This window comes from Leuresthes tenuis, unplaced genomic scaffold (genome assembly GCF_036924035.1).
Source record: "Leuresthes tenuis unplaced genomic scaffold, fLeuTen1.0.hap1 SCAF_24, whole genome shotgun sequence".
NCBI lineage: Eukaryota > Metazoa > Chordata > Actinopteri > Atheriniformes > Atherinopsidae > Leuresthes > Leuresthes tenuis.
In genome coordinates, this window is record NW_027325378.1 from 4142991 (window position 1) to 4165242 (window position 22252).

At 45.4% G+C, this 22252-nt stretch overlaps 3 protein-coding genes across 3 annotated transcripts; 2 read left to right on the forward strand and 1 right to left on the reverse strand.

Annotated features, from left to right (window-relative positions):
* Nucleotides 1–435: 435 nt before the first annotated feature.
* On the reverse strand, nt 436–6041 carry med1l (mediator complex subunit 1-like). Its single transcript, XM_072378039.1, is given in 17 exon segments — nt 436–1291; nt 1391–1493; nt 1874–1969; nt 2042–2273; nt 2375–2490; nt 2580–2704; nt 2807–2910; nt 2996–3075; nt 3146–3222; nt 3437–3511; nt 3598–3669; nt 3830–3858; nt 3941–4067; nt 4241–4295; nt 4377–4452; nt 5445–5536; nt 5952–6041. Coding segments are annotated over 17 exon segments (1749 nt in total). The 5' UTR covers nt 5953–6041; the 3' UTR covers nt 436–1002.
* A 30-nt stretch (nt 6042–6071) lies between these two features.
* ralaa (v-ral simian leukemia viral oncogene homolog Aa (ras related)) lies at nt 6072–10777 on the forward strand. The gene is made up of 5 exons (XM_072378038.1): nt 6072–6161; nt 8099–8322; nt 8406–8614; nt 8703–8877; nt 8965–10777. The coding sequence occupies exons 2-5, from the start codon at nt 8209–8211 to the stop codon at nt 9085–9087; spliced, it is 621 nt and encodes a 206-aa protein (XP_072234139.1). The 5' UTR covers nt 6072–6161; nt 8099–8208; the 3' UTR covers nt 9088–10777.
* Nucleotides 10778–12580: 1803 nt separating this feature from the next.
* Nucleotides 12581–21220, forward strand: cdk13 (cyclin dependent kinase 13). The gene is made up of 14 exons (XM_072379086.1): nt 12581–14643; nt 14915–15481; nt 15591–15749; nt 15849–15988; nt 16154–16324; nt 16411–16600; nt 16713–16769; nt 16887–16988; nt 17075–17152; nt 17579–17695; nt 17783–17914; nt 18006–18202; nt 19031–19543; nt 19810–21220. Exons 1-14 carry the CDS (start codon nt 13496–13498, stop codon nt 20502–20504), a joined length of 4266 nt encoding a protein of 1421 aa, XP_072235187.1. The 5' UTR covers nt 12581–13495; the 3' UTR covers nt 20505–21220.
* Nucleotides 21221–22252: the final 1032 nt, after the last annotated feature.

Consider the following 22252-nt stretch of genomic DNA (forward strand, 5'->3'; position numbering starts at 1 on the left):
CATAATACAATGCAATGTTCAGGACAATATGCCTCGAGGAGCCTTAAAACGCGCAAAATTCGGCTCAAGTCAACACCCAAAGAAGTTATTCTGTTAGATACTTTACAAATGTTTAGATCCTAAATTACCAGGTGTCACTTTTATGAACTTCCTCACAGCCAATCAGAACCGAGGACACATAATCTCGAAAATATTCGGAGAATATAGTCCCCGTGGAGGAAGAGAGAGGTTTAACCACGCATGTAGGAATGTTTCTAAGAATAGCAGTCATACAGGTCATTGGATATGTAGACGTATAGACGGCAGACAAAGCCAGTTGTCCGCTGTTGACAGTGGACCAAAATGTTAAATCCCTCCCTGTACGCACACTGCTGAAAGAGCTTCTGCGCTGCTCGTCTGCAAACGGCTTCAATTCTCTTTTCCATGTCAAACTCCTGTCTACATTAGAAAGTAAAATGTTTCTACTACTCTAAAGAGTAGTCATTTGTTCTATATTGGTAGATGTCCTGGCAGAGGTCCAGAAAAAGTACCCACAGCAGTAATCAAGAGATTTCTTCTTGCGCAGTTTCCATCCCGCGGAGGTATTCAGCTCCCACGCTTTCACACCAACTGTCACTTCTTTATGATGCTAAACTTTATTTTCTCAAAGGGAAAAATAATTACAAGTGTTTAGGAGTTGCAGTACTGCTCCATATACTGCTCTGATGAGCCATCAAGAATGTCCTGAAACCGTTGTTGATTGGCTCACATGGTACCGAGCAACTGGGCTCCTGGCCCTCAGGTCAAGCCAAACCTCAGACCTTTACAGCCAGCAATCTCTGCCTCACTGGAATGCATAGTAAGACGACTTCCACCTCCAGCAATTACACATCAGCATCTTAAACTGAGGAAAATGTTAAAAGGTTGTGCAGCACATGGTTAAAGTGATCTGATGTGAAGAAAACAGCTGCTTCCCAAAATGTTTACATCAGCTCCAGCAGTTGCTGCCCATCCAGCCAGTGGTTAAGGGTTGACAGAGGGGCTGCCGTTTATTTCAGGAAGAAGCTCAGATTTGGCTACAGACATGGCACCACAGGCTGAACCAGGAACACCGACGCCATCCTCTGGCACACTGGCGCTCTGGGTTAGCGTGGCCGTCTCGGTGTTGGCGTCCGTCCCAGCTGAGCTCGAAGGAGTCCAGCCGTCATTTACGGCCTCTGCGGTGGCCGGGCGGCTGGGAGAAGGTGGGGCTGAGGTGATCTCCTCGAGCCTGCTGTGTAATGCCCTCATGGTCACAGGAATGGACATACAACTGAGTGTGGGGGGGGGATTACAATTTGAAAGCTATTTATTTACACATGTGGCCTGTTGAAGGATGCAGAGGTTAAAAAGTTAGGATAAGTAAACATACCGCTTCACAACTGTGGAGATGTATTCATCCAGACAGGGATCGGACCTTCCTCCTCCAAACAAGCTGCAGGTAACCTGATGCGGGTTGCATACGCTCACCAGCACTGTGAACACAAGCGAGTCCACCTTGTAATGTCACCCTAAAGCATACCATCACCTGAAAGCAGCCGGATAAATTCTGCCATTTTCATTCAGTCTCACAAGCTGACGTCAGGGCTGCAAACAATTAGTTTCCTCATCTGTTAAAGTGTGAAACGGCCCAGAGTGATGCAGCACAACAGACCTTTGCACTCAGCTGACTTTACCATGATAAGAGAAGAATTTAATTCATTTCTTACTTTGAGTAGCCAGCACTTCTGAATGTCTGGCACCTTTGCTTGAAAATCATTAAGGATTAATCCTTAAAATAGCTTCCGACCCTGGGTGCCACGAAACAAATAATACTTTAATCTTTACATAAATAGTCCAGATAATAAATGCTTACAAACAGCAAGGGAGCTGGTGTGGGGCAGGTGGAAGGTCACAGAAAAGCTGGTATCAGACTCGGGAAGGACTTCAAAATGCAGGTCACACATCGAGCCTGGTGGGATTTTCATCAGTAAAGCATCGCGTAACAAGCTCAGGCAAATTTCTTTTTAGAACTCATTGGCACCTCCACCTGGAGCGGGATTTGGTTGCTCAAGTCTCGTCCCAGCTGGACTGGCGGTGAAGCAGCTACTCAGCAGAGTGTTAATGGCACACTGGTGGCGCAGCAGCTCCAGCAGGGCAGGGACATGAGCCGGGTGGCTGAAGGGAACGCTGTCCACCACAGTCGCTCTATGTGCCGGCGCAGCCCAGGCAGCTCCAGGGAGAATGTAGCTGTGTGTCACACCGCCAGGAAGAGGCTGGGGGCACAAGTACCGAGCATTTTTATGCCAGGCATTAAATCTAACCTGAAATAAGCCGCATTCACTGATGAAACTGAAGCAAAACAGCACGTTCGTACCACTCTAAAGACTTCCTGTTCATCTAATGTCTCCCAGGGGCTTGGCCTCAGTGAACCTCTCATCAGAAGCTTGGGTAATGGTGCCCACTGCAGGTCGACAACAGGTACTGTCACAGCTATGAAAAATAAAATAAAAATCACAGGGGAAGAACTGGATAAGTGATGGTCTGACAGAGAGAGAAGAAATGTGGACATTTTTTCTTACCTGTGATCGATCTAAACCTCTCAACAAATGACGACATCATGGACACAGCTGGCTGCAGTCTGAGCAGGAAACAGGCGGACAACAGCTCATTTGACACCTCGCTCAGTGGAGTAAATACGGGACATCTGCCCCAGGACACAATTTCACTGTTAACACCGACAACTTTCAGAGTGATGTCAAGTAAAAAGCTTCCTGCTGGGCGAGAGATTAAAACAAAAACGCTGTACCCCTGAGGATCCAGCTGAGGAGGCTGAGGGATCACAGATGCCATCTGAAGGTTGTGGGTCACGTCGCTGACACCAACCGTAACCTGAGCAGCCTGGACGGCTGGCTCCAGATCAGTTTCTCTACATGCTTTTCAGAGAATTCTTCAGCTGTACTTTCAAAAAGACTGAATTTAGCAGAGAAATTACAACTCAAGTCTGCGTCTTACGTGAATCTGAAGCGTTCCTTCCATCACTCGGGGGGACATAGAACTGGATAGTCATAGGACAGTCTAAAACGGGGACATTTTCTTCATTAAACATCAAAAATGTTAAGTGTGCACACATAGCTGCGATACGCACCTTCTTTTCCTGCTGTCAGACAGCCAATTCTGCCATTATTAACCAAGTCTGTTTGGGGGTTGCTGTACTTTGGCTTCCTGAAAGCAGAAAACACTGACGTGTTTCACTATCCAGCAAACCTACTCTTTATTTTCTCACCGTTTAGTTTATGTCAAGTCAAAAAGTGGGAGAAAAAACGCAGATAAGATGTTAAACTTGTCAAAAATAGATCATATTTTGTCATGAAAACAGCTTCTGATCATTTTTGTTTTGACAGGCAACCCAGATAAGTTGATTTGTGTCACTGCTCACCTTGGCAAATTTGATATTTGCTGCAAGTCTTTCCCAAGATATTGTAGAGATGCCAACAATTTCAGTTTGATTTCACTGAAAAAAAAAAAAAGCAACAGAAGCTGCTAAATGACCACAGGAGACGTGAATCTTCAAAGGATGAATATGCTAAGAGTCCATACTTGTCTCCAGGGATGTCATATTGGGTTAAAAGGCATTTCAACTTCATTGAGAAATCGGCAAAATTTTTGGACCTTTGTCAAAAGCGAAAAAACAGGGAAATCAGCTCAAAAATGTACCGTTATGTAATGATTTATAGTGTTGACATTCATCTGTAAAGTTTAGAGGATAACGGCACAGTCTATAGTTAGCAGAATGTCAGACAAGTGAATTTACCATCCCGCTGCCCCCTACCTCAGCAGCTGCAGGAGTGACTCGCTTGGCTATGAGACAGATTCAATTCATTAGCAAGCAGAGCAACAGAACGCTTCGATTGGCTTATTGGAAACAGTAGAGTCCACTTACAGCAGGGGGTTCTCCGTGTGGAGCCACTTTAACCTCCTGAACTCCACCACATGGCAGCAATAAGACCTCCAGGTAGAATAAGTCAGCTGTCAGGTAGCATGTGTCCTTCGTCATGTGAAAACCCATCCTGTGGAGAAAGCATGAATCCAGACCGTATCCCGTCCCCACAGCATATTATCAGAGCCACAGGAGACACAAGAAATGTAGATTTATGATAATGAAGGACAGCAAGGGTGATGTGGTAGGAGTATAAGGCATATAGCGCCTATAGTATCACACATGATGAGAGAAAGTGTGTACCGTAGCTGCTTGGCTATCATTTCCAAACGGAACCTCGTGGCGTTCGCAGAGGGCGCTGAAACATACAGAAACTCAATAAGGTAGAGATCCACGCATTAAAATGCAATAAGAATGACTGGAATGTTTGTTTCTCTACCGTGAAGCACTTCCTGGAGTCTTTCCAGGGATCTAACCAGTGGCTCACAGGGTTTGGATTCATCTCTGGATTTCTCCTTTTATGGGACAAAGGGAAGGAAAAAACAACAATGGCCCAGTTGTGCTGCAGCGTGAGCCTTGTGTCTACAGTCTGTCTGTCCACCCCGCCGTGGAACACAGGCTGGATGACACCGGGGCAAGGGGAATGTTGACATTTGGATGCCTTGCACTTTGGGATGGGTGTGTTTAATAAAAACAACCTTTTGGGACTTTTGTGTGAGAAAATATACTGTGCACTGGACCCTGTAGTTTGCAAATCACAGTTCTTCATGATCACTGCTGGCAGAGAGTTGTATAACTAGCCCCAGATGCCTTATCCCTTTGGACCACACATCACTTCAGACCACCAAGTAATCATCTTTCCTTACCAGACTCTAGGGACTGACCACTGCCAAGCTCCACTTTGAATTAATCCACGAGCATTATCTGCCCTGCTGCTCCACCCACGACAAACGCAACGAAAACTAACCCTCTCTCTGCTTACAGAGCCTCAGCACAAAAGTCAGCACTTCCAAAGCTTTGTGCTACTGAAAGCCAGCATGTTTGGACCCCTAAAAACTATAAACCTTTAATCAAATGTCATACATCTGCATATGGGGCAAGAGTAGAGCGTGAAGACGTATATCAATGCAAACACTGAGGGGCTGAAATGATTACAGCCAGTAGTAGTGAATTTCCTGCCAAAAAGGCCAGAATTAAATGTTCAAACACACAAATAAACAACAGTCAAGCAGCTGTGTTTTGATATAAAGGCTTTTACAGCGAAATGTGGCCGATAAGTGAAAGCAAGAAGAGATGCGATGGCAGTCAGTGCTGATCAAACAAAGACCAGTGTGTTTGAGTATGGATGATCTAATGGAGGGCATCGCCATCCAGTTCCCCATTCACAGCACATCATCGTTTTAGAGAGCCCATTGTAACCAGCATCTAGTCCTCACCCGCATAACAACTAACCAGACTGGAAAGATTATGAAAAAAAGTGGAGAAACAAGAGGTAGTGTTGTCTCACCATGCATCTCCGGACCAGTTTAAAAGTTTCATTCCAGCTCTTCTCTCCAAACTTATAGTGCAGATTAGAAATTAAGGTTTTTTCCTTCATCACTGAAAGCAAACAAGGAGAAAATATTAAACTTTGCATCATCTTCACCTTTAATCTACCTTTTACTCAGTTTTAGGCCATTTTGTACATCTTTACAATAGCTACAGTAATTGTGTTTTTTGGATTTGAAGAGAAAACATTTTAGCAGAAAGTAGTTTATCAAGAAAAACAAACATTTAAACTAAGATTACCTGGCTTTTGAAAGTCTATTTAATTTGTCTTCCTGGACAAACATGCCACCATTTATGCGGATTAGCCAGTTAATTAATTATATCTATGTTCAATTTCACTGCCCTTAATATGCATGTTTAACTACCAAACATTTACACTGACACCAATATCATGCATGTTTATCCAAAGCCAAAGTAAATGTTCTTTTTAATGAGTAACAAATCGGTTTAAACAAAAGTAACTGACTGTTGTCTCGCTGTCTCCCAGGCGGGCGGGCGTTGTCAGACTGAGCCAAGCCCACAGGACGTGCAGTCAGTCAGTCTGCTGCTAACAGCTACCAGCCAAGTCTCTGGAGTTAGCCACAGAGCTAGCCATGAGCTAACAACTAGCTTTATTTTGCCACTACAACTCAGCCTTCGTCGACCGTTTTGCCAAAGTGAACAGTTTAATTTACCGGTAGGTGGTTCGTCTCACAAATCGAGATCTTGCGGGTCACGTTTCTCTCCTTTTTTTTTTTCCTTTTTACGTCATTTACTTGTGATTAGCTGCTTGTTATCGCTTGCTAGCCTTTTCCCTGTGTGGTCAGCCAGCTTTGCTTGCTAACGAAGAAACTGCTGAGTTTGAAAGCATCGACCGAGCATCTGTTGCTGGGTATTCGATTTGAAAGATTTGCCGTTTGGGCGTTTTCTGAACCGCTGCAGTCAGTTTGAACTTATGCGATTGTTAATTAAGGGTCAGGTGGTGACTACCTGCCTGGTGGGCTCGGCAGCTTATTAGCCACATCGCCCACTTGCCAGCCTGCTAGCTAGTTTAATGAAAATTAAAACGCCACTGGTGAACCTGCAGTCAAGTTAATATGATTTTTAGAGTCGTATACATTATTTGTAACATTGCTTATTATTGTAACGGATGAAACTGCCTCGTGCTCAGTTAGACTAAACCCCATCATACTGTCGGCGTCCTCCTTAATGCCGTTAATGATTTGTTAAGTGTGGAAAACGCACATTAGTTTGTCACAGGGGCAAAGTCTCCTACATGACTTTGTACGCGTCCGTTTTTTTTAGTGTCTTCATAGAGTAGCTTTGTATTAAAATCTGTTCTTAGAGCTCTGAAACTGTAGAGATGTCCATTGTAGAGAGATCAGATTTTGACTAAAGAAGACATTTCCTTCTCTACTAAATCGTTATATCGACAGTCGGTCCATAGATCTCTTGTTAATTTGTCTAATGATGTACTGGCAGCATTCCCACATTTACTCCTGATCCCCAGAGGTCTGCTTTGGCCTGTCATAAGGAAAAGGGCCTCGCCATATATACAACACATTTGTGGGGGAATAAAAGGCTTTTCTCTTCTTTTTGTGGACAGTCCACTGTGGGAAACTGACTGCAAAATAGCTGTAGCATGTGTCTGATTTGATTCACGGTCAAAGATTTGGAAACTCTACCAGATGTTACCTAGAAACTTAGAATTTGATATCTTTGCTGAATGTGTTTCACAGGCCCGTCATTGGCCAGTGGAATCTGCAGCAGAAAACCTCTCCTTATCCATTTCATATGACCCTGTAAACCTGGAAATCTGGCCCAGAATGCATTGCTTTGCAAACCTTTAAACTTTTATTTTATCAGGGGAAAAAGGTGCTAAGATCATTGAGGCTGGGAAGCAGCACTGTTTACCTCTGCTTTTTATCCCCTTTAAAGCCACATTCTGTGTCTCTGCTCATGATTTCCAACAAGAATTCCAGATTTTAGTCAAAACCACAGAGCAGTTTTTCACCTCCCCTCAGTCCATCTTAAATGGATTCGGCCTCAGAGGATGACGAGCGTGTCTGCAGCTTGGTTGTGATGGGTTTGGCTCATTTCACGGTTGAGATTTGACCATCTTTTTTGGGGGGGGGTGCAGAGATGAACCGTGTCTGCCGATGGTTGTTTTCACAAGTGCATTCATTTCTTTAGTGAAATTGTCATTTTTAAATGCCTGAGGGCCTGCAGGTCACAACCACTTAACATGGGCTTGGATAAAGAGGCTTCTCTGCATGCTTTGAATATTTAAATCGATCCATTGTGGATTGTTGTAGTTCCTGTAAACAGGGCTGCTTTCATTACCTGTCAGGAGCAGTAGTTCCCACGCATGTTGCAAACTTGGCTGCCATATTTACTACATGTACAAAGAGGCTGGGAGCAGCGCGTATGTAGAGAGGAATTCAGGTGGAAAATGACATTTCTAATGTGTTATTCTTGTGCCGCCACACTTTTGTGCAGCAGTCTCAACAAGGTGCAGAGAATCATTGACCGACCCACATTTGGAGTGTAGCTTCTTTCTCCTTTAGAAATACAACACCAAAGCCTTGAAAATGATGACACGACGTCTCTTTTCTCCCTTTTTAATCTCCACAGGAATTATCACCGAGCCGCTTGTGGCACCTTGAATCCTTTTCGATCTTCATTTCGCAGCTCCCCTCACCGCCTTGAACTCTCTCCCTCCGACACCTGCGCTCTCCAGAGTCATGGCAGCTACAAAGCCAAAGGGGCAGAACTCCCTTGCCCTTCACAAAGTGATTATGGTGGGCAGTGGAGGAGTGGGGAAATCAGCCCTGACTCTCCAGTTCATGTACGACGAGGTGAGCGACCTGTGTCACGGCGCTTTAAGTAAAAGTCTTTCTGCCGTAACGGGTGATGATTCTTATTTTTTTCCCCTCCATAGTTTGTTGAAGACTATGAGCCCACTAAAGCAGACAGTTACAGGAAGAAAGTGGTGCTGGATGGAGAGGAGGTGCAGATCGACATCCTTGACACAGCCGGCCAAGAGGACTACGCAGCCATCCGGGATAACTACTTCCGGAGTGGGGAAGGCTTCCTCTGCGTATTCTCCATCACAGAACTGGAGTCATTTGCAGCCACAGTAGACTTCAGGTGTGGTGGCAGGAACTGCTTTTAGCCAAACGTTTCCTTCTCTGTTTGGCTTTTATGCGCCTCATTTTTCACACCGTTTGTTTTGCAGGGAGCAGATTCTGCGAGTGAAGGAGGACGAGAACGTGCCCTTCCTTTTGGTGGGCAACAAGTCGGACCTGGACGACCGACGGCAGGTTAGCGCTGACGAGGCCAAGGCGCGCGCAGAGCAGTGGGGCGTGTGTTACGTGGAGACCTCGGCCAAAACCCGCGCCAACGTCGACAAGGTTGGTCCCATCTGCTGCTGATTAAACAGGTTTACTGTGTTGACATGGAGCAAATAGAGAAACGTGACCCCTTGCTTCTTTTAACAGGTGTTTTTTGACCTGATGAGAGAGATCCGGGCAAGAAAGATGGAGGACAGCAAAGAGAAGAACGGGAAGAAGAAAAGTAAAAGTTTGGCCAAGAGAATTAGAGAGAGATGCTGTATTTTATAGTGGTGAAAGAGAGCAGGATAGCTGCTTCTGTACATATACATTTCTCAGACTTTTGCATTTATTTTGTGCCCAAACCTGACCATGACTTTGTGTTCCTGGCTAACGGGACATCTGCGTTGGGGAGTAGTGAGGCGGCACTCCATACACCATTTATAGCTCTAACTTTTTATGTGCTGACACTCCAAATAATTGATGTACTCTCTCTTACTCTGACGACATTACAGAGTTTAATAGATGGATGGTGTTTTTTTATTTAAATTTAGGTTGAAGCTTGAGAAGAGGCTAAGCCCTGAAATGACCCTAAACGTTTCATTGTAAAGTTCGGTGTGTATACCTTCAGACAGCTGTACAGGGCAAGTTCAACAGAAAAGAAAGAGAAAGTGTCAGAGAAGAGGTTTAAATAGGAAAGATGTAACTGGAAAGCCCCAATCCATACAATGAATCAAGCATCCTTGCCAGGGAAGATGAAGCGAATGACTCGGCAGAGTAGTGTCGACCTAATCAAGTGCCACCGAGGAAATGTGTGATGGAATATGTGAAGGATTTAATTTAAGAGCCGCTCATTATCGAGGCCGGAGCCCAAATTTGATGCCATTCCTCTTTGTCGTTTTACACTTCAGTTTTCCTGTGTGGTATGTTCACTGTCACCACATTTGTTTGTGAATTCTAAGTTATTTTCCCCTTCTCGTGTATGTTATGAACCGGTGTAAATTGAGCACACTAATGGTCCCATCCCCCCCCCCCCCCCCCCCCCCCCCCCTCCTCTCACGGTCACTTTGTCTCCTGAAATGCACAAACACAGCTCATCACTGTTAAACACGTGAGGGACTTTCCAACACATTTCAGACCAGGTTTTCTCTCGCTTGGCTAATGACTTCCATTGCCTTGTATTTTATTTTTTTGTTTTTTTTGCAGCAGAGGAATCCCTGGTGCTCTGATAAGAGGTGATTCCGTACCACTACATCCTTTACATGCTCTTCTACGACAGGTTGCTTCCAGACATGTAAAGATATCTTTTGCCTATTTAACTTTTACCTGGCTCCAACTTCGAATCCACTATTTTCCACCCCTCTTTTTTTATTTAACTGCATCTCTTACAGTGGAAATAAATTGATGGATGGATGAATTTGAAGGCCGGTAACCTTGAAAAACGCGGCTCTATCGAGGCGAGGTGATGCCTGTACAAAAACGTTGCCGTCAGTCACCAAAGAGAAACTGCTAGCTTGCACAAACAAGTGCCCACATACTAATTCAAGAGAGCGACAACTTGCCATAGTGATGGGTTGATGACTTTATTTGCAGCTGTTTTTCTAACACTACAGTTGTGATGGTCAACACTTCAACGTGCCGCCGTCAGAGGGAGCGTTGGGTTTAATTCTGTGAAAGAAAAGGAAGGTTTTGAGGGCTTTAGTAATTGTTGTGCAGTGCGTCACAGTTGCCTCTCTGTCCGTTGTGAATGTGAATAAAACCCACTTACTCGTCCTGTTTGCCTCCCAGTGCTGTGCAGAGTTTAGAAGATGACTTTTGCTTTGTTTTGTGCCAGGCTGTCCTGTGTTAAAATGCCATAGTAGCAGATTTCTTTTGAAAAAAAACCCTGATGAGCTCATTTTGTCTTGCTCGGGTCATCGGGCGATGGTTAGTCTGAAGCAGCGGGAGGAAAGAAATTGGCAAACCGTGACTGATAGCTAAATTACACAAACAAAAACCCCACACCTTGACATCTACCCCTCGATTCTTAATGTATGACTGAGCCATTGTTTTTCCCCACTGTTTTTAAATAACTAATTCTTAATGTTTAAATGAAGTCCAACAACAACTCAGAGGTTGTTGCCAAGTTCCGCTCGGATCCATCTGCATGCTATTTAACCTGAGGGTAAACATGTGGAGTCTATGCAAAACGATTGCTTGGAATTGCTAAAAGGAAATGTGACACTTGGAAGGAGCTCAGATCACTTTCAGTGTCTGTAAACTACCTTTAAAAAAGAGAAGCACTTAAGCTTGAATCAAACGGGGATCGGATTGCAGCCCAGAAAACGCAGCATCATCTAAAGGTTATGAAATAGTTTGCTAATCAGATGTAAAAGCACTCTGCACGGTCTCTTAGAGTCCACGAGTTGATGCTGAAGACACAGCGCAGATGATGTGGGGTTATGTTTTATTGAAAAAGCACACGGTGGACAGAGTTGGAAAGGAAGAGGCCGCACCCGGAATGTTAGAAAGAATAGAAACGGCACGAGATTACATGGGAAGCAGTTTCAAATGTTCTAAGGGCTAAACCTCCAGTACATCGCAGTGATGAACCCCCGCCGAGAGGTAAAGTGGCAGAAGCTGGCACGGTGTACAGATCCCAGTTTGGAACGGCAGACCCTCCATTACACCATCAGCTGTGTGTCCACCGCAGTGCTCGCTAACATCCGCTTAAAACAGTCTCGTTCCTGTTTTCCAAAGAGGAAAACGATCATGGTCTTCTACATTTTTGCTTTGTTTTCACGGATAATTTCATAGACTTGATGGCCCAGATATTTCAGCTGGATGCTAAAACAGATGTTTGTGTGAATGCTTTGAGCAAACTGTCCTACTGGGTATACAAATAACTTGTTTTGCCTTTTCTATAAATACCCTCAGAGTAAAAATGGATAACTCTGTGATTGGATGGTTGTATGTATGCCATCGGTTAAATGTTTCCTTCGTGTTTACTTCTTTTTTCAGCATAACCACTAATGTAGCCTGTTTGTGAATGCAAGAGGTGAAGCTTACATTTCAGTTCATTTTTTTTGTGAATTTTTGGAAATGGCAAATAAAGTGGATATTGCTAATAACATCCCCCAACTGTCTTTGTATCATTTTTGCTGAACTTGTTGGCTGTTACTCGTTGTCTTTACACAGAACAGACACTCGACCTTCAAATTGAAGCTCGTCTGCTTGTATTTTTTTGCGAGCGCGCTGAATCGCTACAACCTCTGGGCCTCGACCTTTTCAAGTTGCAATTTTACCAGATTTCAGTTTGGGATGTCATGGACACATGGAACAACGTCACAGTGATGTCAGCTGCTTTTTTTTTTAAGTCTGCAACTTATCGAGTGGAAGTGAATTTGAATTAATAGATCTTGTTGTACTGTTGTTATGGAACATGTTTTTTTGACAGTTAAGGCAATAAAATGCAAAGATGGGAGTAATTTAGAAATAGATTTTGACTCAGTTCTATGCATCAAACCTGGTTTATGTTGCATACAATTCCATTTTTTATTTCAAACAAACTATATTCATACATTATTTGATTGTGCCTTATAAGATAACGAAATGGTTTCTTTGTTAAGGAATTACATTCTTGATCTAAAGAGACGTTTACGACGTGATGTTATAACGCGTAACTCTTAGTAATGTCGCATGTTCTAGTTTTTGGTATCATGATGTTCCACATCGAGGGTAAGGGTTTCCCTTCGTGGTGACGTTGCCTCTGATCTGGATTACGCATACGGGTACTATTGGTTCACATCGACGCACGAGGCCTGTAGTTTGAAAGCTGCCTGGGCCCAAGCGAGCTGTACCGTTAGCCACATCGCGAACAAAGTTATAATATTTTTAAATCAATTCAAGGGATTTCTGAGCCATTTTCACGCCAGGACGTCCGTGACTTTTTGGTAATGTTGTGAACAGATGGAGGAGCGGCCCGGTGGGATTCGTTAAATCAGACTAGTCTGTGAATGGCTTTGTTTTCCCTGTATATTGACTGAGTTGCCTTTAACTCCACGCAAGGAGAAAAGAAAGATAGCTGGCTACGTTGCTAGCTGGGAGCTAGCTAGCTAGCGGTGAACTCGCGTGCTATTCACTTCCTTGTTGGTGATTGGAGTGTGATGGAAGGCGAGAAGAAGACTGAGTTTTCTTTAACTTAGAGTTTAACATTGTCTGATGAATGGATTTACACGCTTGTACGGACTGTTGCATTTTAGAGGAACTTAATTTTAAATTCGGAGCTACTCCGGGCCTGTGCATTCACTATGAAATGGAATGCGATGTGTAGGTGAACAGTTAGCTAGTCTCCACTAGCTGGCTAAACCGACTAGCATTAGCTATCGAATTTGGGAGATGTCATTTCTGGAGTACAATGGCTGAGTATCGACTGGTTCTTTAACTTAGCACTGAATTATTATTTTAGAGTGACGGCATCCTTTGACACCAAGTGTCACGAATTACCGTTAAGACTAAGTTACTTGGTCTTAAACCTCAATCGTACTAGCTTCTGTTATGCTAAAGCTGTCTAATTGTGGATTTGATGTAACGTCAGCTAAGTAGCCTGTTACACAGCTAGCCCAATGTTTTGTTCTACGACACAAAAAGGGACATAGTGTAGATAAACAGCTTTATATTATTATTTTCAGCTTGGCTATAGCCTTTATTTGAAGGATAAATGCCCAATTCAGAGGTGCTTCGCGACGGTCGGGGTCGTGGCCCCTCCGCTCCGCGAAATGCTAACAGGCTGGACAGGCGTAGTAAGCCTGGGAGCGGTGCCGCTCAGCGAGATAAACACCGGGAGAAGAGGCGCTCATTGGCTTCCAGGAGAAAGAAACGCAGGCAACCCAAGGAAAGAGACTTGTGGCATTCCGGTACAACAGAAGACCACGGCAATGACCGAAAAAGCGGTTTTGAAAAAGAGCTCGAACTTCGGACTTTAGTAGAGTATGACGACGTGAGCTCCCAGTCCGAGCGTTTTTCTGGGAGCCCCTCTCCTAAACTGGAGCCCCATGTTGACAGTTTGTCAGTGGATCGACTCAGCGATGTTGACTTGGGGGACTATAATGGACCAGCATCCCCAGACAGAGGTCGTCTGAGAGACCGGGAAGCTGTATGCCTTGGCAAGGACGAACAAACAAGGGGACCATCTGAGAAGAACAAGCAAGTTAAGGAGTTGGGTCGGAAGAAGGACCGCCAGAGTCGTGAAAGAGACTCCTCAAAAGTCAAGAGTGGAGGTAGCCTAAGTGTGTCTAAAAATCACAGAGACACTACGAGGAGCAGTGATAAAAATGGTAAAAAGACATCTACATCTCAGTCCTCACAATCTGCAGATAAAAGGGACTCAAAAAGGCACCGAAGTAAAACGAGACCTGATAAAGAGACCCCATCTGCATACAGAGATGCTCCACAGTCTTATAGAGACGACCGTGAAGACCTCAGGGCATACAGGAAAAGTCCTGGTTTTAAAGCAGACAGTCCCTATGGGACAGCATATTCGTATAATTACCAGTCTCCTGGTGGTTATAACCAGCTTATATCTAGAAGAAGTCCAACTTATGGGAGTAAAAGACTTTCTCCCAGTTCCACATACTACAACCGGGACGCAGATGGGTATGGGGCATATGGTGTGCCAAAGTCACCCAGCTCATACTCTAGTAATAAGAGGAAGCGATCCCCAGTGAGCCCAGCAAACTGGCGCCGGTCACCGAGTTATGGCCGACACAGTCCTTATGAGCAAGGAGAGTTTATCTCAAGTCCTTATGGGAATCGCAGAAGATCACGAAGTCCTTACAGGAAATCCCTGAGCCCAAGTCCAGATGTCAGGTGAGTTAAAGTGCAGTTTTATATGCTGTGATCTACTTGTGTAGTGAAATGATTATTGATGTTATAAGCTGGCAGTGCTCCAGATGTGTTAGATAATGGTCTAAGTAGTGTACAAAACCCTTGTGCAAGCATGGATTTATTAGTTTTTAGTCCCTGCAATAGTGTTCATAACTTTTTAGTTTGAAATCATTTGTATATCCTAAACGTCCTACATAAAGTTATGACATTTGTGAGTTTTTTTTCTAACGAGAAGTCCTTGTTTGCTCTACAGGCGACCTGCTAGGTCCCGTAGCAGAAGTCCTTATTCATCCTCAAGGCATTCACGTTCTCACAGCCGCCATCGCCACTCTCGTTCCCGCAGCCGCCCCTCCAGTCTTTCACCAAGCACGCTCACGTTCAAAACCAGCCTTGCGGCTGAGCTCAGTAAGCAGAAAAAAGTTAAAGCTGCAGAAGCAGCTGCCAAGGCAAAGAACTCCAGCAACACATCGACTCCAACCAAGGGACCCTCATCTGCTCATCAGCCCAGCCCCAAGTCAAACCACACGTTGAGGAAGGGCCGCCCTCCTTCTCCACCTCAGCCAGAGAAGGGACCCAGAACTCCACCGTCGAGTCAGCCTCAGTCCCCCACTGACAGGGCGTCCAAGAGGGCCGCGGAGCATGAGACCAGCAGGGACCGAGATGGAAAAGGCAGAGAAGACTCTTTACACCGGGACAAGAGAAAAGCACCAGCATCTGGACCGATCAAAGAAAAGGAAAAAGCCACTGGTCCGGTTATCTCTACTCTGCCGCCACTCCCGCTGCCCCAAACAGTTGTTGAACACATGGACAAAGGAGAAAGGTAAGGATGGACTTCCCCTTGAGAGTTTGATCCACTATGTAACCTAGCGTTGTTGCATTTTTGTGCACGGGTCAGTGTTTCTGAGCAGTTTTTCTGGTTTTCTTTGCAGCTTGAAAGACGGCTTACTCTCAGGGAAGAAGAAATCGGAGAAAAAGACTCGTCAGCTCCTGACCGACTTGCCACTGCCCCCTGAGCTTCCCGGTGCCGCATCTTCCCCGCACAGCCCAGCTGAGGACAAAAAGTCCCAGACGCTTCGTCGAAGACCCAAGTACGTTACGATGGCCGTCGTCTCAATGCTGGCCTTGTCCAGCGCTGCAGGCGAAGTGTTGACTTTGCCTCATTTGAAATGTTTTCTTGTAATTCCCAGAATTTGTGGACCACGGTATGGTGAGATCAAAGAAATTGAGATAGATTGGGGAAAACGTTGTGTGGACAAGTTTGAGATAATCGGCATCACAGGAGAGGGCACCTACGGCCAGGTGTACAAAGCTAAAGACAAAGACACGGGTAAGTTTTAAGATGCACGTTCATCTCCAGCATTTTTGTCACGGATCTGTTGTCTTTGTTATTCCTGCAGGTTGATGACGATCGACTGAATTCACCATATGAACATATAAGATTCTGTTTAGGTTCAGACCTGCTCATGAACGCGGCTCTTTTTCTTTTTAATAGCTGAAATGGTGGCTTTGAAGAAGGTTCGGCTGGACAACGAAAAGGAGGGCTTCCCGATCACAGCCATCAGAGAGATTAAAATTTTGCGACAGCTCAACCATAAGAGCATCATAAACATGAAGGAGATTGTCACAGACAAGGAGGATGCTCTGGATTTCAAAAATGATAAAGGTGACACAAGTCTTTCCTTCCATTTGAAATTTTGTGGTTTGAAAATCATTTTTGCGCCCCCTAATCACTGTTTCTTCTCATTTTAGGTGCTTTCTATCTGGTATTTGAATACATGGATCATGATCTGATGGGTTTGCTCGAGTCAGGCCTCGTCCATTTCAATGAGAACCACATAAAGTCTTTCATGCGACAGTTGCTGGAGGGCCTGGATTACTGCCACAAGAAGAACTTTCTGCACAGAGACATCAAGTGCTCCAATATTCTGCTCAATAACAAGTGAGAATGCAGCTTTTCTTTTCTGGACCAAACAGTCCTTTAATGTTTAGTTGCACTGTGAAGGATGCTTCCCGACTTGCTTTAATCAGTTTAGTTTCTCTCTCCTGATCAGAGGCCAAATAAAGCTTGCAGACTTTGGTCTTGCTCGGCTGTATAACTCTGAAGAGAGGTAAGAGGACTTTTAAGTATCTCACTTGTTAAACAAGTTGTTAAGAAGGCTTATCGTTTATTATTACAAGTAGATATGTATATTATGGTGCTAACAATCAGTTCTTGTCATTTTCAGCCGACCCTACACCAATAAAGTGATCACACTATGGTATCGCCCCCCCGAGCTGCTCCTGGGAGAAGAGAGGTACACGCCAGCTATTGATGTGTGGAGCTGCGGGTAAGAGCGAGGCAGATATTCCTGGATTTACTCACATTAAAGACCATTCCTTTGTTAGGTATTTGTGTAATCCTGTTGTCTCTCAGATGCATTCTTGGTGAACTGTTCACAAAGAAACCCATCTTCCAAGCCAACCAGGAGCTTGCACAGTTAGAGCTCATCAGGTGAGTGTCGGCTAAGTTCTTTAACCAGACACAAAGATGGAGAAGGAGCATTAAACAGGAAGCAAACTGCTGCTAATTTCCTGCCTGAAAGTCTCAGTTAACTATCCTGCCATGCAGTCTGGTGATGTGTTTTGATCGACTGCCACTATTTGTTCTGTCGTGACTCTACTTGTCAGAAGAAAAGGTTAAAGGATTTGATGAAGTGGAAAACCTCTGCAGATGGAAAAACCTGAAAGTTTTAACAATTGATTCTTTTGCTGTGGGCATAAAGTATGCAAAACGCTGTTTATTTTTCCATGGTTTCATGGCATTAACTTTTCTCTCATCACAAACTGACGACAGTAGAGGAAGTGGGAGCTAATAGAAGCGCACGTGATGCACCTTTCTGTTGCATGTTGATGGAACAAACAGATTTGTGTCTTTTAGCCGAATATGTGGCAGCCCCTGTCCTGCTGTCTGGCCAGATGTAATAAAGCTTCCCTTCTTCAACACCATGAAACCAAAGAAGCAATACCGGCGACGACTCCGGGAGGAGTTTGCTTTGTAAGTGAATGAAATGTTATTCGTCACATTTAGGAAAGGTGGCCTTTTGATTGTGGAATGACCTTTTTTGCTTCTGTTGCTGGTCAGCATCCCGCCATCTGCCCTGGACCTCTTTGACCACATGCTGAATTTGGACCCCAGCAAACGCTGCGCAGCTGAACAAGCACTGAGCAGCGAGTTTCTTAAAGACGTGGATCCAGACAAGATGCCTCCACCAGAGTGTGTTTTTTCCCCGTGTTGCAGCAACAGATTGATCCTGTGGTGTATAACCATGACCATTAGATTCCTCTAACAATGTCTGTCTCTCCAGTCTTCCACTGTGGCAGGACTGTCATGAGCTGTGGAGCAAGAAGCGTCGGCGGCAGAAGCAGATGCCAGAGGAGCTGGTGGCCCCTAAGGTGCCCCGCAAAGAGCTCGGCCTTGACGACAGCCGCAGTAACACTCCACAGGGCTTCTCTGCCCCTGGAGGTATCAAAGCACAGAACGCAGTAGCCTCTGCACTGCTTGGTGAGTGTTGCTGTCTGTCCGTCCGTCCCTGCCCCCCCACCATCTCATTATTAGCTTGTTAGTCACCCATTAAAAACTCTGGATAGGCTAATCTAAATGGAGGAGGTGCAGATCATCCAAAACCAGAGCAGCAAATGTACACGAGTGAGTCAGCGCAGGCATTTCTGCTGAGAGTTGAAATATGATCGATGATCACTCGGCACGTTTGCATGGCTGTGTGGCCTGTTACAATCTAAAGAAACACGTTAGTCTGACTGAGGTTGTACGAAGTGAAACTTCTCAAAACCAGATAATGCAGGTTCGAATCACTCCTGGATGTGTGGACTTAACTGGACTCAGAAGAGTGTCGGTGCTCCGCATGTCCACCAAAACAAGTTACGGCCTTCAGGCACAATGAAAACGACCATTCGGCTGCATTCCATCTCACTACAAGGCTTCCATTTTGTCTTCTGTGATGAATAGTCTCACGTCGGCACACTTTTTACATTAAAGCCCACATTGAGACTGCCGGGCCGCATTCAGCTGGAGTCAACAGGGTGTTAACCAGCTGTTTAGAGCGAGTAAAAGTGGTAATAACAGAAGGAGACTCTCATAGAAGGGAGCACAGTCCAGTTCACCTTTGAACCTTGTTCTGTTGGTGACAAAGACAGGCTGATTGTTCCACTGGTTCATGTTCCTCAGTCACTTTGTCCTGTGCTTCTGTCGTGTTAACAGCTACTTTGCGTCTGATGTACCGTTCATTCTTGTGGGACCTAATGCCATCCCAGATTTGCCTTTTCGAGGAGAAGTTGAATCTTAAATGCTTGTGTTAATTTTGACTCATTACAGATGCAAAGGGTCCAAACTCGCAGTTCACCCAGGAGCAGCTGGCAGTCCTCCTGAACTTTTTTGGCCAGCCCAAGAGTGCAGGGAGCACAACTCAGTTTGTACAGTCTATGAGCACAAAGGTCAGCCAAGAGACATTACAGCAGCTTGCTAAAACCTTAGCTCCTTCCGACCCATCTGAGCCTCCTCCTCAGCCTGCCCCCGCCAAGCCCCCCCAACCTGCTGCCCCAGCAGGAGTACCTCGCACACCTCCGATGCCCAAGCCTCCTTCGCCCCCTATGTCTGCACAACCAAGTATTACAGAGGGTGACGCTGCAGCTGCCACGCAGACAGCCATGACTATGCTGCTCGCTCAGCTCCTGCAGGCTCAACAGGCTCAGAGACAGGAGCCAGGTGATGGAGGAGAAGGACCGGAGAGCACCAACCCTGCTGAAGCTGGAGCAGCAGCAGCAGCAGCTGGGCCGCCCCCACCTCCGGAGGTCAAACAGCCTCCAGAGCCAAGCCCAGTCTCTCCAGGTGAACACATTTCACCAACAGATCCAACATGATAAAAGCTAAAGATTGGGACGATTTAATGAAACTTTCATGTTAAAGCTGTACCAGAAGCAGGGTAAATGGGTTAAAGATCAAGAAAACTACAACATTCAGAACTCTTTAATCTCTTGATTAGTTTTTAATTCTCAAATAATTCATCAATAAACTCAAAACTTGTCACAATCTTCACTAAAACTTTATTTCATCACATCTGAGTGAAAAACATCTTTCTGTAATTTGTTTTTTAGTGTCTGAGGTAGGTGGAGTGTCCATCCTACCCCCCGACCAGAGACCCCCCGAGCCCCCGGAGCCACCCCCACATGCCGACCTGGACTACCGGCAGCCCCCGCCCGAACCCAACACGGTCCACGCTCCCCCTGTTCCGTCTGCAAGTGGAGGCGATGGAGGCAGACCCCCAGAGCCAGACTACCCACCTCTCCCTCCTGCAGAGGGTTCAGGATACGGAGGTGAATACAGCCATCCACCACCTCCACCCTTCGCTCCTGCAGGGTTCGGGGACAGCTACATGGGTCACATGCTGGGTGGAGGCCTGCCACCTCACACTCTGAGAGAAGTGTTTAGCGGGCCTGGTCAGGCTGCCGCCTCCTCCACCGCTGCTGGACACCTGCAGCCGACCCACTCGGATCCTTTCCCCCCTGGAGCAGCAGCAGCAGCTACTGGACCCAGCAGCATGGTGTTCACCGGGGATAAGGACCACCGATTTGAGTACAATCACAGCCCTTTACCCGTGGACGGACAACACAATCCTGGTGCTATCCACTTGTACAACCATACCATGGCGAGAAAGGATGGCGGACCTCCTCCGCCACCTGGACAACCCTGGGGCTCCCCCTCTCAAGTCGGAGCCCCACCATTACCCCTGGGCTTTGTTCCACATGTGAACTCCACAGCAACAATCAGGGGACGGGGGCTGCCTTTCTGAAAAACTGGAAACGTTAATGCAACAAATGACAAAAGGCCAGAGGACTTTGCTTTGAAGCTGAAGCCTCTTTAGGCCAGTTGAGATGCACATTGGGTTTAGATAACTTAAATGTGTGTGACACCTTGTGTTTTCCTCAGTCTGGAACATGTTGCTGAACGACGGTTGAATAACACAGGAGGAGCTTTTCTTGCTCATACCATTTTCGTATTTTTTTGTAATCTATTCTGCTGTCTTTTAAATTAAACCTTTTCTTTTTTTCTCCTTTGGTTGTACATTATCAGGCGCGGTAAATTTTAAATCTCTACCTTAGCCTCTCTGTAATGCTCCAGGTTAGAGTAGTATTAATGTTTTGCACTACTGATGAAGTAGGCAGAAACAGTTTTGGCTGTGAAAGGACGTGGGTGTGCTGGATCTGCACGCTGAGGAATATGACCTGTAATGTTCTCTCTTTTTTTTAAGGCCAGAGTATATTGAGATATTGATAGCACTTGTATGACTGCAGCGGATCGGTTCTTATATCATGGAAAAAGGCTGTTTTCACTTTGAATTCACATGCCTTTTTTGGCAGTAGGTGTTGGTGGGGGGGGGCATCCTAAAGAAAACAGACATAACCTGAGTGCAGAAAGGAGACAAATGTCTTTGTTTTTTTGTACTAAAATGATTTGTCCCCTTCTCTCCTCCTTTGGCAAATGTTTATTAAAGAAATGCAAACAGTGCATCCCAGTCTGTTGAGTTCTTGTTGAAAATGTCCTCACGGTGCGTCCCACAGTGTGCTCTCACACAAGCAACACACGTCTGCTTTCTACTCAGCACACTGGCTTGTCAGTTTCTCTTAAAACCGCAGAACTGGCGACTTTATTGGTGCTAAATCTTGTCACTTTGAACATTATGCACCAGTCAGGAGAAGACGAGCTCGCTTACCAGTGATGCAAAGCGACGCGTTTACCGACTGTTTGCAGTAAGTCTTCACCAGAGGAGACGTGGCTAAGGAGATAGCAGCTCGTGCCAGGTTTCAGGCTACATAATGCACATCCTCAGATAACAGCGAGACACTCGGGGAAGAAAGAAAATGTTCCAGCATTTGACAGCTTCCACTGAATTCAATCTTCAGGCAGTGTACTTTTTTAATAGAAAACAGTTCCTGAACGACCACAACCAACTTTGATAAGACCTTTCTGGATGTTTTTAAGTTGTTGCGCTCAGATAAAATCAGTTTTGTCACTAAATTAAAGGATTTCTCCTCCTTATTAAATTGAGAGGATGCTTAATTGAGCTTAAACAACTTGTTACACCAAAACGGTGAGACTTAAGCCACTGTTACCATCTGGATCTAAGGTGGCAACAAGGAGGGAGGCACATACACCGATGGAGCTCAGAAAGTAGTTTCATTTAATTTAACTGAATTAACTTATTTGCAAATGAATGTGGCTTGCAGGTAAGATAAGAGTCAGTCATGGCAGCGGTGTGTGGATGCATGTGTTGTATGGTGCAACAAACCAAACAAAGAAGCAACAATGGCGGGTCTGGAGCCTGCTGAGAGGGAGAAGCTATGCAGAAGGCCCCCTGGAAAGCCAGCCCACATGGACCCACATGGGTATGACCCTCCCACTCCACCCACTAACCACTCCCCGTACCTGCAACAGAAAGCAGAGGTAAACAGGGTAAACAGGGAGGCAGAGTGGGAGCGGTCGTCAGCTCTTTGTTTCTCTCATCCAATCCACATCTGAATTTCTCCCACATCCCATTGA

Coding starts and splice junctions, on each gene's coding strand:
- cdk13 (XM_072379086.1), top strand. CDS start 13,496: ATGCCCAATTCAGAGGTGCTTCGCGACGGTCGGGGTCGTGGCCCCTCC. Junction 15,482..15,590: donor CACATGGACAAAGGAGAAAG/GTAAGGATGGAC, acceptor TTTTCTTTGCAG/CTTGAAAGACGGCTTACTCT. Junction 16,325..16,410: donor GGATTTCAAAAATGATAAAG/GTGACACAAGTC, acceptor TTCTCATTTTAG/GTGCTTTCTATCTGGTATTT.
- ralaa (XM_072378038.1), top strand. CDS start 8,209: ATGGCAGCTACAAAGCCAAAGGGGCAGAACTCCCTTGCCCTTCACAAA. Junction 8,615..8,702: donor GCAGCCACAGTAGACTTCAG/GTGTGGTGGCAG, acceptor TTTGTTTTGCAG/GGAGCAGATTCTGCGAGTGA. Junction 8,878..8,964: donor CCCGCGCCAACGTCGACAAG/GTTGGTCCCATC, acceptor TTCTTTTAACAG/GTGTTTTTTGACCTGATGAG.